Source organism: Haliotis rubra, unplaced genomic scaffold, assembly GCF_003918875.1.
Source record: "Haliotis rubra isolate DU_JTF1 unplaced genomic scaffold, ASM391887v1 Scf2, whole genome shotgun sequence".
Classification (NCBI taxonomy): domain Eukaryota; kingdom Metazoa; phylum Mollusca; class Gastropoda; order Lepetellida; family Haliotidae; genus Haliotis; species Haliotis rubra.
The window spans coordinates 3525707-3541383 of record NW_025766002.1 but is presented as its reverse complement, the minus strand read 5'-3'; the positions used below and the strand labels follow the sequence as shown (position 1 = coordinate 3541383).

The window sequence follows — 15677 nt, the reverse complement described above, 5'->3', positions numbered from 1 at the left end:
TGCAGTACACGCAGACCCTAGGGAAAGAAAAAAGAAATGAACTCAGCTTACGCCTAGGATGATTTGTTGGCAACAGGTGAAAAGGGCCAAGAGAAAGTCAAAAGGGCCAAGAGAAAGTCAAAAGGGCCATATATCAAATTCAAATAAGGACATACAAACTAATACATATTTTATATGTTTTATTATATTTGCATCAGTATGTAGTCATAATAGTAATGATACATAGTGTGATCATCATACATTCAGGTGTTGATATGTGATCAAATATTCCATAAGTAAAATAACTACTGAGACAATATGTTAGTCAACACTACGTCTTGTGTGTGTGTGTTTTTTGTTTTTGTTTGTTGTGTTTTTTTTCTGTATGAAAACTGTGTACACAAAGTCCTTTATGTTATGCGCTGATTGACAATTTTGACAGCATATATCTGGGTCAGTATCAGGCCTCCAGATGTCATGAATGGTCTCTTGGCAATGAACTAAATGAGAGTAGTTGCCGGCATATACAATACATAACATTAGACTCGCACTTGAAACATTACATGTTATAAGTGGATGAAATGTAAAGACTAAAACTAGTATCAGTTGCATTTTAAACATGTGATATAAAACGGGATAAGAATAACGGTATTAGTAAATGGTATTTATCTAACACTAAAAGATACAGTCATAACGCAGTTAATGATAGCATAAATCCAATATGGCGCCGCAGAAGGGCACTCTGCTGTCAACAACAGATTTTCCGCTGTATGCGGTACGGTCTCTTGGAGATCGACACTTTCTTGTAGCAGGAGGGGGTGGTCAGGCTAAAACAGGCGTTCCTAATGCAGTAGTGAGTGGCTGTTTTCTTCTGCATAAGTTTTCTACAGAAAATACTTACGCGTCATGTTCCACGTTGACAGACGACACTCATCGTGACTCGAGGCACTGACTGACGATAGTGCTACTTCTATTAGTTCTAAGCTTAGACTCGGGCACGCAGCTGATATGTTAGTGCAGCGTTGTTTATGCAAAGTATACGCCGGCTAGCTAGCAATAGTAACATTTCGACTATGAAAAACGTTTCTCAAAATAAAACGATATGTGCTGAACCTGCACCATTGTGCAAATGTGGATTCTCATACATCGCAATGCAATGATCTACAACACAGATATGCTTATTTTACCCCTGAGAAATTAGCCATAGTTTGGGATGTGTACTTCAGGGAGACTTGTTACTTGGGTAACAATAACTATACACAGTAACACCAATGCATCTTGTTGGATGCTTAAGACATGTTAAAAACGTTTTAGTTCAGCCTCACTGATTGTTTACAAATATGACTACATGAACATGATCAAAATGAAAAGGGGTATTTAATATTTTAATTGAAAACAGTAACACACACAATATATATATCATATATTATCATCATGGTATGTGTTTTCAGACACGTAATAACATTTCATGTTGTTATGTTGAAAATCACATGAACAATTGTAAAACATGTCACTATGTTATTAAACTTAAAGGTCACATGCAACAAAAAAAATCAAACATAATTAAAACACAATTATCACTTATTCGTGACATATAATATACATTGCTGGTTATGAAAAAGCATATAAACAAAATTCTAATTCAACTTAGTATGTAACACGAGTTCTGATTGGTCAATGCTATAAATTTCCGACCGTATATTCAGCATATACGGTCGCAATTTGAAAACTGATTCACCCGAAACCTTTGAATGTATCCCTACACTATTGGGGTAACGCTGTTTCGCAGGACATTGTCATTTGCAGAAGCCATTGGTCAATTAACTCCCCTATCCAGCTAAAATGGGTGGAATTTGTGTTAAAAAAGACAAAACAGTATCATAAATTTTAAGTTCAAACAACTTACTCGCATCGGGCTGTTGACCCAACACTGTCGCCGATATAACTAAATTTGCGGCTATATAACCACCGGTATACATACCCAATTCGTCAAACACAGTACAGTTATCCCCTAATTATAAGCGTACAATCGCAAATCAAAAGTGCAATATTTTGTACTTGGGTTTTTTTCCCACGAAACGAAGCACCCAGGACACCGAACCCAGTCAGAGCGGGTAGGTGTGCACTCAAGTGTAATGGCTGGTTCATTTGCAGATGCCGTCACGGCTCATTGTCTGTGTATATAGAGATGTTGGGTTTTGTAAATACATGCTCATTTTTTGTGTATAACATTTTGCAATCAACAGACATCATAACCTGTCATGTGTACAAGTATCACACCTGCCTGTCTTTGTAATTACATAATGTGACAGAGACCGAACTCGGGCCATAAATCAATGCGTTTTGTTTATTGTGTATAGCCTGATAGGTGTTAAGTTCAAATTAAATGTGGTCAGTGATCGAAGTTGTGTATTGAATATTGTCATTAGCAGACAGGCAGGCAGACACATAGGCGTCAATAAAACAGACGTTGAGTTTTTTGTCTGTGACAACGACATATCTATATCACAGTTAGAAATTCTGTCAACGCTAAATAATTACATTGCTTTTAAGTATCGAACTGAGAAAGTGACTCGGTAAGAAGAACGTGTGGTGAAATAGACAAATAAAATTATATAAACAGTTAAATCGGTAATCTACTGTAATAACATATGAAAAGCTCGCACCTGTGAAATATCAACAAAACATTAGAAAAATAGCTCACACCAATGCCTTCACCGGACAACCCGCTTCCAAGCTGCGCGAACCTATTTCACTGCGCATGTTCTGTGAGCGCAGCCCAGCTGTTGAAACCACTTCAATTCCCCCCACACACTGGGGGAAAATTAGTGAATCGTTTGAACTCCGATTTCGTGCGGATTTTTTCATCGCGTTATTTTTCAACTTTATAAGTTGAATTTGCACTTTTAATGATTCGTTTCGGTAAGTCCATACCGAAAGGTATCAGAATCTGCAAAGTTGTGTTTTACGTTGCATGTGACCTTTAAATACAACCTTATCTCAAACACATGCCATCATCTGAGTATTTACAATGTCTGTGTGACGCAACCCGCCGTGTTTAAAGTGTAAGTAAACACTGTCATCTGGAAACGTGATGCAGAAAACCTATTGAAATATGAATAATTACACTTTGAATATATGAAAAGAATCTTCATCTTGCATTTTTGTTTTCAGGAAATATATGAGCTGAAGTTGTCTGATAACAAGGTTTTGTCAGCAAGTCTGTGTCGTCATGATACTGGGCTTCAGGCGGTTATGAACTGCGATACCTTCTATGATGGGCGCAACCATTACCTAGCAACAGGACAGGATGATGAATGCCACACATACTCACTCAAATACAAAGTTGTTCCAGCAGAAAAACAGCCAGGTAGACTGATTTCCTATAGTTTAGTCCATTATTATTACTATATGTGTGTGTGAATAAATACAACCATGATTACCACTTCACCCAGTTCACAGTGTGTGCCGACACCTTTAGCATCTTTAGTGTTTTCAACATCTTACTTGCAGGGATTTATCTTGGATTTCTAAGTGGCTTTTGCTAGAAAATAGCAGACAATATCTATGTGTTATCAGTAATTTGAAAATTTTTTAATGATATTTTCCCATATAATCTGTCAAAGTGGGAATTGTTTTATTCAAATTAGAATTTGTACTGCCATTTTCTGCAGATTTGGAACCACAGGCCATAACATATAACTGCTGCCACTGAGATGAGGACAACTCACTGAAGTGTGTTGTTAATTTTTTTTTAATCATGGTTATGTATATTGTGTATCACCTGTGAAAGTTGTTAAAACAGGCTGACATTTTGTCATTGATCACAGCAGCCAGTATACATGTTGGTAATCCTAAGACATTAAAGTCCTGAACATAATTCTCTAGACCTGAATCATTTTCAAAATACACTTAAGCTCAATACTGCTGATTATACCAAGTATGTCATGTAATTCTTTTTAATCCTTCACAGCATCACTGTCGCTGTTTGGCGAGCTGGAATTTTAAGTTAGTAGTCAGAAAAATATCATTCTTTTTATTCATCCACAGAATCCAAGGAAGCCAAGGTCAGAAAAAGAAAAGGAGAAACTGAAAATTCCTCAAAGGAGAAAAGCAATGATACCAAACATATCACCTTTGACATTGAACCAATGAAACATGTTACTACAGACTTTGCTAAAGATGGCAGTTTTCAAAAAGTGGTCCGATTTGGTGCCGACCATTCTATTCTGGCAACAGGAGGAGCTGATGGTTTCGTCAGAGTGTGGCAGGTAGGTTTAGAGTGGATGAGTTATGATATTTAGTCACATCTGCAGTATTTCAGCCATATAACACCAGGCTATAGTTCGCCAGTGACTGAGTAGGTTTAGGACAGATTGTGACACGTGAAGGTCCGGGTTAGAATATTGGCCTTCAGTAACCCATGCTTGTCGTAAGAGGCAACTAACAGGATCAGGTGGTCAGGCTCGCTGACTTGGTTGACACATGTCATCGGTTCCCAATTGCGCAGATCGATGCTCATGTTGTTGATCACTGGATTGTCTGGTCCAGACTCGATTATTTACAGACTGCCACCATATAGCTGGAATATTGCTGAGTGCGGCATAAAACTAAACTAACTCACTCACTCACTCACTTAGAACAAATTGTGCTCATGTCCTCCAGCATGTAGCCAGACTTTATATTTCACACTGAAAATATGATCATCATCATCTTGTTCTTCTTCTTCTTAGAACCTTATCCATTCTTTTGCGCCCTGATAGATCCATTCAGCATTTTGCACAACAATTTGAACTACCTCTCATTAAGCCTTATATTTTAGAAATGACCTTTGTCCTCATATTGTAGTATCCAGACATGAAAAAGATCTATGAAGTGAAAGCTCACTTTAAAACTGTTCACTGTTTCTTCACCAAATTTCATACATAGGTAGGTCTAGTGGTGAACTGGTGCCTTTTGGTAGTTTTGGATTTCTGAATAAAATAAACAAAATTGTGTGTTTCCATGGCAACAATTTTGACTTCAACTGAATTTGATGGTAGTGCTCCTTTCTGGAGCAGAAATATTGCCGATGTGACGTTAAATAATAACTCACTCACTCTGGAGCAGAACTTTGAAACCTTTCAGTACTCTACTTCCACTTAGCTATATACACGCCAACACATTTGACATAGTCATAACTCGTAGACATATTCATTAAGAGTATTTTGCCATTGCGGGGGATATTGATGACTTTGTCTTCTTGTTGCATGTACATGTGGGTATAGTCTGAAAGATTTCACATTGCATTTATATAATAATTTATCTTACCTCACACATAACTGTTGTTTTCAATTTACCCTGCTTACAAGCGAGTAACTTTTTCCCGCTGTAAATGCCGAACTGTGGGAATTCGTTTGGTACTTCGTATTTGTAGTGTTTGGTTTGTTGAGTGAGTGAGTCAGTTTAGTTTTACGCCGAACTCAGCAATATTCCAGCTATATGGCGGCAGTCTGTAAATAATCAGGTCTGGACCAGACAATCCAAGGATCAACAGCATGAACATCGATATAAGCAAATGGGATACGATGACATGTGGTTTGGGCTGTTGCCTAAGTCCGTTACTCCTTACTACGATCCAATGCCCGTGCTTCAAACAGTTCAAAATTAACCTTGAGGTGTACGGTAGAATAAATACGTTGTTCACTGGTCCCTCAGGGCCCATGGGTCGGGCTCAGGGCACATAAACAAACAGAGGGTACCAGTGAACAACTTATAATATATTTGGAACCTTGTTGAAGATTGATAAAAGAACAAATTTACCATGGTATTATTTCTGCATGAATATGTTGAAGACTAGAAGTTTGACTCATGACAGTATTTGCTTGTTTCTACAGTTGTCACAGACTGCCATCCTAAACCATTTTTGAAACCATTGTTTTTCTGTCTATTTTGTCCGATCTTTCAGTTCAGACAGACTGACTTTGAGAAACGTTTATTATATAAGTTCAGCAATGGTGAGTGCTTGTGCAATTTGTTGCTTCTCAAAATGTGATTTTGCAAATTTGACTTTTCAGATATGGGCTTATTGAAGGCAGCAAAGCCAAATTCAGCTTGTATACTCTGAGCATACCAAGCAAAAGATCTTCCAAACCCTCACCATGCTATGTGACGTTGTGGGACCCCAGCACATTTAAACCCAAGAAACATGCCAGCACAGGAACTGAGGTTTCATCATCATTAGCAGTCAGGTAATGGTGGGCTAGGGGAAGATGAAATGGAAGCACTACTCTTTGTTCGAGTTTGCAGTGCATCAGTGGGAATTGCATGGCTATAGAAAGCAATGCAGATTTGATACTATGATAAAGATTGTCAGATGCATAGTATTGTTTTCCAAGCAGTTTAACCAAAGTTCTGTCTGTGCCAAAACATTTTTAGAGTGGTGGAACAAATATGGCACCTATCATCCTTCCCCAGTGGAATTTAGTGTTATTACTAGACCGAACAGAATTTTACTAGGCACAGGCTTCACACTATCTGCTGAAGTCACACGCTGCCTCATACAGAAGGCACGTATATAGCACATTAATCTAAAGCACCACAGTTTGCTATGCAGAGTTATGTCCCTTCTACATTCGGTTGCATTTGATTGCAGGGTCTTATTCTCTTATTCCCTTTGATCATGCTTCTAGGGTTGTCTGAACATTCTTGTGGGTCTCACCGAGGTTGAAATATCCGAGACCTGCATCCCTTCAAGCCTCCCTCCCGACTCACTGATGTAACTAAAATAATGATCAAAGCAGTGTTAAACTCCCTGACTACTACGTTGCTCTGTGCAATAAACAGTGAGTGAGTGAGTTTGGGTTTTACGCCACTTTTAGCAATATTCCAGCCATATCACGTTTGGGGACACCAGAAATGGGCTTCACACACTGTACCTATGTGGGGAATCAAACCCGGGTCTTCGACGTGACGAGCAAACGCTTAAACCACTAGGCTACCCCGCCGCCCCTGTGCAGTAAACAAGTTGTTATCCATAAAGTTGTATGCTTTATTGTCGACCTTTCTTGTTTCAGTGACGATGGTATCTACCTTGGTGTTGGCACAATATCTGGAAGTGTGTCTGTTTATGTATCATTTAGTTTACAGGTAAGTGATCGGTTGACTTGTCATAATGAAGGAAGCCACTTAAGATGTTATAATACATCACTGGCATAATCAGTTTATTTCAAGTGATGAATAAGTGATCACAATGAATGCATCAAGTTGTCTACTTTTCTTTGTTCATATTAGAAATGTTTCTCTGAAAACTTGTGAGTATATATCAGTGTTCAGGAATAGTGTCAGACCCTCTGACAAATCCGGCAGATTTGCCAACGGGAGATAGAAGTCTACAACCCGCCGGTCCCAGTGTCTGACTGTATATTTCACAATGACTTTGACTGAAGATGTTTTATGTGACATGTGACACTTGTTTGCTGTTTATAAATCTTATGTTTGTTAATAATTTCAATGTCAATTATAAGAAATATTAAATCTGAAATGTGTGTTTAATTTTATTCCATGGGTCCTGTGCATTTTCAATGGGTCAGACAGACATCTGAAACTTACAGGACCCAATGTCCTGTGACTTTGAAACACCATTCGGGAACACTGATATATATTCCATATATCATATTGCTGGAAATACTTGACTGGTTCCTTGTAATCAATGAATATTGTTTGTATGTAATTAATTATATAAAAATCAAAGAAAGAGGAACCATTAAGCATAAAGGGAGATAACTCTGTCAGTAATCTAAGAACATAGTGGGTTGAAGAAAACATTGTGTCACTGTAACTCTCTGCATGACTGGTTACTGTTTCAGAGGTTGTACCACGTGAAAGAGGCTCACAGTATATTTGTAACTGGGGTGGAGTTCATGCCCAGCTCTGAAGGGTCCCGGGCTGTGACAGGGGGGCAAGATTTCACACTGCTCAGCATTTCTGCAGATAACACCATCAAGATACACCAAGTTGCACCAAGAGGTACTTCCTCCCACTTACAGCATTACAAATATGACACTGTCATGAGATTTGAATGCTTGTTATCCCCTGCCGCAACTCGAAACGGGGGACTATGTATTCAGCGGCGTCCCCACGGCTTTGACCATTTTCAAACTGTTGTTAACATGATATCTCATGCACTGTTGTATCCAATGTCTTCAAATTTGGTGACAGCCTACAATGGGGGATTACGCAGACACCAGTGGATTTAGGTGACCTTGACCTTATCTTCAAGGTCACCACGACACTTTGACCACTTTTCAAACTCTTGTTAACGCGACATCTCATGAACTGTTGTACCCAATGTCTTCAAATTTGGTGACAGCCTACATTGAAAGATTACCCAGACACCAGTCGATTTAGGTGACCTTGACCTTATCTTCAAGGTCACCACGACAGTTTGACCATTTTCAAACTGTTGTTAACGTGATATATCATGCACTGTTGTATCCAATATCTTGAAATTTGGTGACAGCCTACATTGGGGGATTACGCAGACACAAGTCGATTTAGGTGACCTTGACCTTATGTTCACCACGACACTTTGACCACTTTTCACACTCATTTAAACGTGGTATCTCATAAAGTATTGCACCCAATGTTTTCAATTATGTTGACAGCCTACATTGGGTGATTATGCAGACACCAGTCATTTCAGGCATCTTGTATGTGACCAAAAAATAAAATAGTAAATGTAGATACATTCCATTCTTTAGCGGCGGGGACATTGCCATATCAGTGGCAAACACTTGTCTTTGATTGTTATAATTTCAGATCAAATGCCCATCATGTCTTTCTCTAATAATAAATATTATTCATAGTGCTTGATAAGAGATGTGTGACAGTGTTTTAATAAGTTAAGGCATGGGATTTGAAAATGCTGTGTGCACAGGTCTGAGGATAAGACAGCAGTAAGGATGTGTATTGCAGGTTTGACTTATATTGTGGTGTCTAGAGACATTACAAGGCAAGAGAAATTACGTTTATCAACTTCTTCACAATCAGTATAATGTCAGTATGCTGTTTTTTATTTGGCAAGTATGTATGCTAAGAATGGATGGTTTGTATTATTAATGATGTTTGTGTATGCTCTTCGTATTTCATGTGTATTATAAATTCTTTTTCCTTTGGAAACAAAATCCAGTGCAGTCAACTTATTCTTTGAAATATTCTCTTTGTGAGCATTCGTCTTAAAAATAACTCATCTTAACTATGCATCTCTGGATCAGTAGTAATTTGGTGATAATTCCTCTATTTCATCATCAGTACAGCAGGAATTTATCTAGGATTCGAAAACTACGTGCCCTTAGCAGACAAATTGGGAAAAAATGTTAATTTGCTTAAAATTGGAGGGTTTTTTATCCTAAACACAGAGGCATTTTAACATTGACATTGTTTTCAATGCAATAATCTAACCGAAGCATTAAAGCTTCTTTTTCCAGTTTGACCCAGTTATCAGTATTTGTTGCTGAATATCAACCTCAGAGCTAGTCAAGGCATTTCACTTCTCCTGACAGAGTATCATATGAATCCCTGTGCGAGCAATGTCATTATGTATGATTTGACTGTGGGCTAACATAAAGGTTGAAGTGTTGACTCATCATGCACCAGAGCTAGATGTGACTTCCTGCTTATACGACCGCCTCCGTGGTGTAGTGGTTAGAGCGTCCGCCCGGAGAGCGGAAGGTCGCGGGTTTGATCGCCGGCCGCGTCATACCAAAAGACGTTAAAATATGGTACTTGTTGGTCCCTGCCTGGCGCTCGGCATTAATGGGTACAACAAGGACTGGTCGGCTTGGAGTCAGTATAATGTGTCTGAGTGGGGTATTCATGCTTCATGTATCTCAGTGGGCTAGCACTATAAAACCAGCTTCAGTCTGGGCTAGTACAAACAGCCGCACATACACACACATGCACGTGGTCATATGAGCGAAATATTCTCAAGCACGTCGTTAAACCCAATTTCACTTCACCTCATGCTGCTTATACACCATTCCTGGCATCTCCTACTGTGATACACACCTTTAATAACACTAGTAGCACTATCAGTAGCAGTGCAATACTATCCTGACTCAGATTCTACACATACAAACGATCCATCTTCATGCACAATCACCGCCCTAGGATTCCAGGCTAAGTTAGACCCCTAGGAAACTTTACTTGTCTTGATTTAATAGATTGGCTGATGAGCCTCTAACTTTATACCATGTCAACAGCCCAGATAGTGATAGTCGCTGCTCATAATAACAATTACTGGGTTCTCTGGTACAGACTAGACTATTTCATGAGAAATGTCATGAGTGTATTGTATCTGTTTCAGGCTCCTACAGTGCAGCCTGGCTCGTTGTTGGAACACTCGCCATCATCTACGCCATCTTCTGGCTAATGTCCTCTTTTGGTATTTGATCTGCACATTCCCACCTGCTGAGAAGGATGTTTTGTTTGTCTTCAATATGGCTGTGAAACATGTAGATGGGAAAATATCCAGCAGACTATCAGCCGATATGGCAACCCACTGAAAGAATTGGAAATCTATCTCAATTAATGGTCTTATCTCATTTCTATTTTTGTGACTGATGTGAAACAAAGACGGTTTCCTCATATACTTGAGGCCACTGATGAATTGAGGGGTGAGATATCAATGTTTGGGTTGTATGTGGGTCATTGCAGCCTAAATGCCTGAGCCTAGATTTTCGAAGCTCTCTTAGCGCTAAGATAGTCGTAAGTTATTGTACAGCACTTACGACTATCTTAGCGCTAAGAGGGCTTCGAAAATCTAGGCCCTGGTGCATTGCTCATTATATCCATCTAACCCATGCGCGTCGTGAGAGGCAACTAACTGGATCATGTGGTCAGGCTAGCTGACTTGGTTGACACATGTCATCGGTTCCCAGTTGCATAGATCGATGCTGATGCTGTTGATCACTGGATTAAGAAAGTAAGATTCTTTAGAGATAACAACTTCTTTTATTATATATGATGCGACGTTTCGGTATGGATTCTTATACCGTTGTCAAGCAAGTCACTCTTGCTTTACTGACATCCTGGCTTCACAAATAAACACTCTCTTGTGAACATATGATTTGTCAAGAAATAAAATCATTTGACCAAAACACTACATAAATAACCCTGATACCAGTCAGTGGATACCAGTGATCATGCCAAAGAATGGTTACATATTTAAGTGGCTGCATAAAAGCTTTCATAAAAGGATATCAAGAGGAGCAATAATGACATGCTCAAGTGCTGGAATGATACATGCATGTAGACTAATACAGATTTCCAAGTGAAACATTTGTAAATATGTCTGATGTCAGATGTTGGATCTTCACTTTTAGTATCTTTTAGGCTAAAGAATTACCCCGGTAATGTTCCTGTTTCTTGCCAACCAAATGTGGATTTTTTCATATGAATTCATAAAATTAAGATGCTGAGGCAGATTTCATCTGAATTTTTCAGTAAAAACATTTAAATAAATAGTTTTGTTCAGAATAACCACTGATAAATGTGATACACATCAAGTGTGACTGTATGTGGGACTATATTTTAACTGTATTGCATCAATAATAAGAAGAAGGAAATAGATGGTGGTGTATTTTAGGGGAACCTTCACAGGATTGGGGTGTGATGTTTGTTAGTGAGGTGGGTGGGTAGAAATGAAAATCTGATAAATATAATAGGCCACATTTACCAAAAAAATTTTTTTTCCCTTAATTTTAACCTTTGTTTTATTAACATTATCGTAAGTTGACCCTGACAACATTTCATGCTTTTGTTTGTGTCTTTATTCTTGGTAAATTGACAGGGCATATCCATCAATCAGATGTTGAACTCATCTGATGTTTATATAGGAAGTAAATAAATATAATAGGCCATATTTACAACAACAAAAAATTCCATAATTTTAACCTTTGTTTTATCAACATTATCATTAGTCAACCCTGACAACATTTCATGCTTTTGTTTGTGTCTTGACTCTTGGTAAACTGACGGGAAATCCATCAATCATCTGATGTTTATATAGGAAGTACCTATATATTTCACTCCTTGTTCTATTAGAATGTATTATTTACCAAGGTACAGGTTCATTTTCCTTTTTAGGCTGTTATTTTCTCATTATGTGTTGTTGTAGTTGTAGTGTATTTACTGACGATTGCTATTGTTTTATTTGTTATAGTTTGGACAATCTAGTACTGTTTTCTGTGCCAAGAATGTTTGGTTCTTTGTCTGAAGCTTTCACTGTCTTAGTTTCACCAGTGAGGAGCTTGTCTAGGATCTTGATTTCCTTCCATGAAATAACTTTTCTAATGGTCAAAACAGCATTAAAGAAATGTAACAAAACCTTTTCCGCATTCGTATAAAATCTCTGCTAAAAGATGAGTAGATTATACAATTCTGACTATAAAACCCCCACCACTCAAACTCCTTCAGTCACTGTAGGTGATGGGGTAGCCTAGTGGTTAAAGTTTTTGCTCGTCATGCTGAAGACCTGGGTTAAATTCCCCACATAGGTACAATGGGTGAAGGCCATTTCTGGTGTCCCCGCTGTGATATTGCTGTAATATTGCCCAAAGTGGCGTAAAACAAAACTCACTCACACACAAGGAAACAGAATGGCATCCCCCAGAGTTCTGTTTTAATTTGGTTGTGAGATACGTAATGTCAGCAGAATATATGTTCAGGAATTACCTTGTTGATATTATGTATGATATTAACATCAGCATACATTACACGATCTCATCAACATTTTTGATTGATGTCTTTCAACTAAATATAGCAGATGACTGCAAAAGCTGGCAATTCATTGTTAGACATACCCATGAATTGACTTTTAGAGTTCATAGAAGATTTATGCCTTTTTGCAAACTTGGGCAATGAAATAATCATATGACTAGATATGGTACATTTGAGTTCATCATAACATTATTTTGAAAGCAAAGTAACTGATTTGTTGTCATCTGTAGCTTTGAGAAAGACAAACACAAGGAAGTGCCTTCTTCAGAACATTTCTCACAATGAAAGTGTCATAATATTGGGCATTCAAGTGGTTTGTGTGAGGACACCATTTCTAGATCTTTGAAACAGTATTTATTGTGTCAATTGATCTCTGAGACTGTGCCTCAGTTAGATGTGTATATGCATACAAATAAGACCTTTTCTCTAAAGACAAATGGAAATACATGTAGCATGTAAAACCCCCCAAGCTGTTTTGTATATATGCTGTTTTAACAAAGATCTAAGCTTAACAATTGTTATGATACTAATGGAATTTTAAGAAGTGAGACAAGGATAAAGAGTGTCTCCCTGGCTGTAGTTGCAGGAAAGAAAAGGAAGGTTTTAAATGGTGTTTTCATAAATTATCGGTTAACATTAATGCAGTTTTGTCCAAGGTTAACAGATTATAGTTATTTGATACCTTTTACCCTATGAATAAAGATATTCATAAAACTATTCATAAATATGTAGCATGTTATGTTTTCTTAATAGAAGACATGAACTGATAAATTTATGGAAGAAAGGTAATAAATATGTTGATTATGTAGGTAATATAGCAATTATTATGATAGAATGTTTTTCATGTGTGAAGGTGTTAGCAGGAGTTAGCAGGTGAAATGAAACACTGTAAATACAGCTGTCAAGTTCTTAACAGTTATTATCATTATAGTTATGTAAATTAAGTATGTATGAATATCGTGCAATATAGCAATTTGAACTGCACACTGGATGTGTTATTTCATGTATTTTGTATTGATAGGTAATCAAGACTTCAATTGCTTCCTGAAAGTGGTTTTTGGTATATTATATATTTATTACCGAAGTACATCTTCCATTTTATGTCAGAAATTAAACACATTTGTAAATGTTGAGGTTGAAATGTATGAAGCTTTGTGTGAGAATGCCAAAGATGATGAGGCAATAGTGATTTTGTTTTTGTGTTGAGTTATGAGACGGCTTGAAAAGGACAGTTCATTATGTACTGATAAATAACATAATCTGCTCACGATATCCCTTAGGATGGTATGTTAGTTGTTTTGTTCTGAGAATGTGAGAATGTGAGAATATGCTATTTGTATTTGATAGAGTGTTTGTAAAATATGAGCATGCTTGTATTTGTGAATGTTGAAAAAAGCACAATGAAGTCCTGAAAATGCTGGAGTGAAAAGACCAGGTGTGAGCTTTCTCCTGAATGTTTGGAAGTATGTCATTTGTCATCAGTTTTATCAATGAATACAGAACATCATGTTTTTTATTCTTGGTTGACAAAATTATGAGAGAGCCAGTTGGTAAAGTATGTTGCTCATCATTACAGGATTGAAAATTACAGTGTTTATGTTATGTAATATGTAAGAACAAATGATATTATGCATTGTTTTGTGTGTGTTGAAATGAAAGGACAAAGAAAACATCATTGGTTGAATGTTTCTGAAGAATATGTAATCAAACATACATCTATCCACTTCTGTTCCTCTGTTTTGTGTATGGGTTCAAATAAGGGTTAATATCTGATTGTTGTAAGACAAGTGTGTGGTTTGGGATTATTGTTTCGTTACATCAAATTTCTCGCAATAATACTTATTAACTGTATTCATTTTACTTTAGTAATGCGGTTGAACAGAATGTTAGCAGAATTTGACTCATTCACATGTAACTGGTTGAATTCATCTCTGAAATGTCTTCTTCTTGATGAATTTTATCTTTTCCAATCTTAGACTTTTGGGTATACCAGAGACAAAAGCTCATGTGAGTGTAAGCCGTGTTGGTTTTTGGTTGTAAACTTTGACATTTTAAATATGATCCTCGGTGCTAAAAATCTCTTTCCTACTAAGCTGTGATCGATTCAGTTGTTTCATTTGTGAAGTCTTTTCACAACTTACACATTGTGTTTATAATTAACAGGTATACTACCTCCTGAAGGTGAATTAATGAGAGAGTTACACAGGATACACTAGAAAACCAAGAAGACATCTCTGCTTTAAACTGTTGATATGCATGGCTTACATTTACAATTTAATACAAATGTGACATGCAAGTTATCATGGATATGGTTTGATTGTTTTCATTTTGTCCTTTCAAACATATATTGACTTATAACCCAATTGGTTTGTTCATTTGTCCAGCTGTTATTACATAATATGTAAGTTTACATTACTGGTTGAATTATCCAATATAACTATTTCATTTTGTAATAAAATCTAATACCAACATTACTATAGCATTGCTGATATTTTTCATACTGCAGGGATGGAAATAACCCATTGTCTGACGTCCGAGTCCAGTGTTTTTTTCTGTCAGGCAAGCAAATTTGTATATCACACTGTACCCGTGTCCAGTTGACTTTCCAATGTTAATTATGTTGTTTATTTAAAACATCAGCAAGAAAACGGTCGGTATAGTGGAAAAATTATCAGGGCAAGTGACTTTACATGTGCCACTGTACCGGAGTACACTATCAATTTTAAAGTTATTTCCACCCCTGATACCCTGCTTTGGTTTGTTTTGAGCATGGCACCATCACAGTGACACTTAGCCACAGCAAGGTCATGGTGTGGTCGCTATGTTGGATTGGTAGTTGTTCTCAGTACCAGGCATAATACTTCAGTGTTAAAATGAATGATTTTTCATTTTTCATGTTTAGTAATGTGCCGTTTGAATTTAGGATGAATGATTTCTTA

General features: G+C 37.3%; 1 protein-coding gene across 1 annotated transcript; it reads left to right on the top strand.

Moving 5' to 3' along the window:
• The first annotated feature begins 690 nt into the window (after positions 1 to 690).
• LOC124275267 (prolactin regulatory element-binding protein-like) lies at positions 691 to 10679 on the top strand. Its single transcript, XM_046710749.1, has 9 exons — positions 691 to 832; positions 3154 to 3349; positions 4030 to 4250; positions 4828 to 4882; positions 5856 to 5925; positions 6036 to 6209; positions 7035 to 7107; positions 7827 to 7986; positions 10325 to 10679. Exons 1-9 carry the CDS (start codon positions 701 to 703, stop codon positions 10408 to 10410), a joined length of 1167 nt encoding a protein of 388 aa, XP_046566705.1. The 5' UTR covers positions 691 to 700; the 3' UTR covers positions 10411 to 10679.
• The last annotated feature ends 4998 nt before the right edge of the window (positions 10680 to 15677 follow it).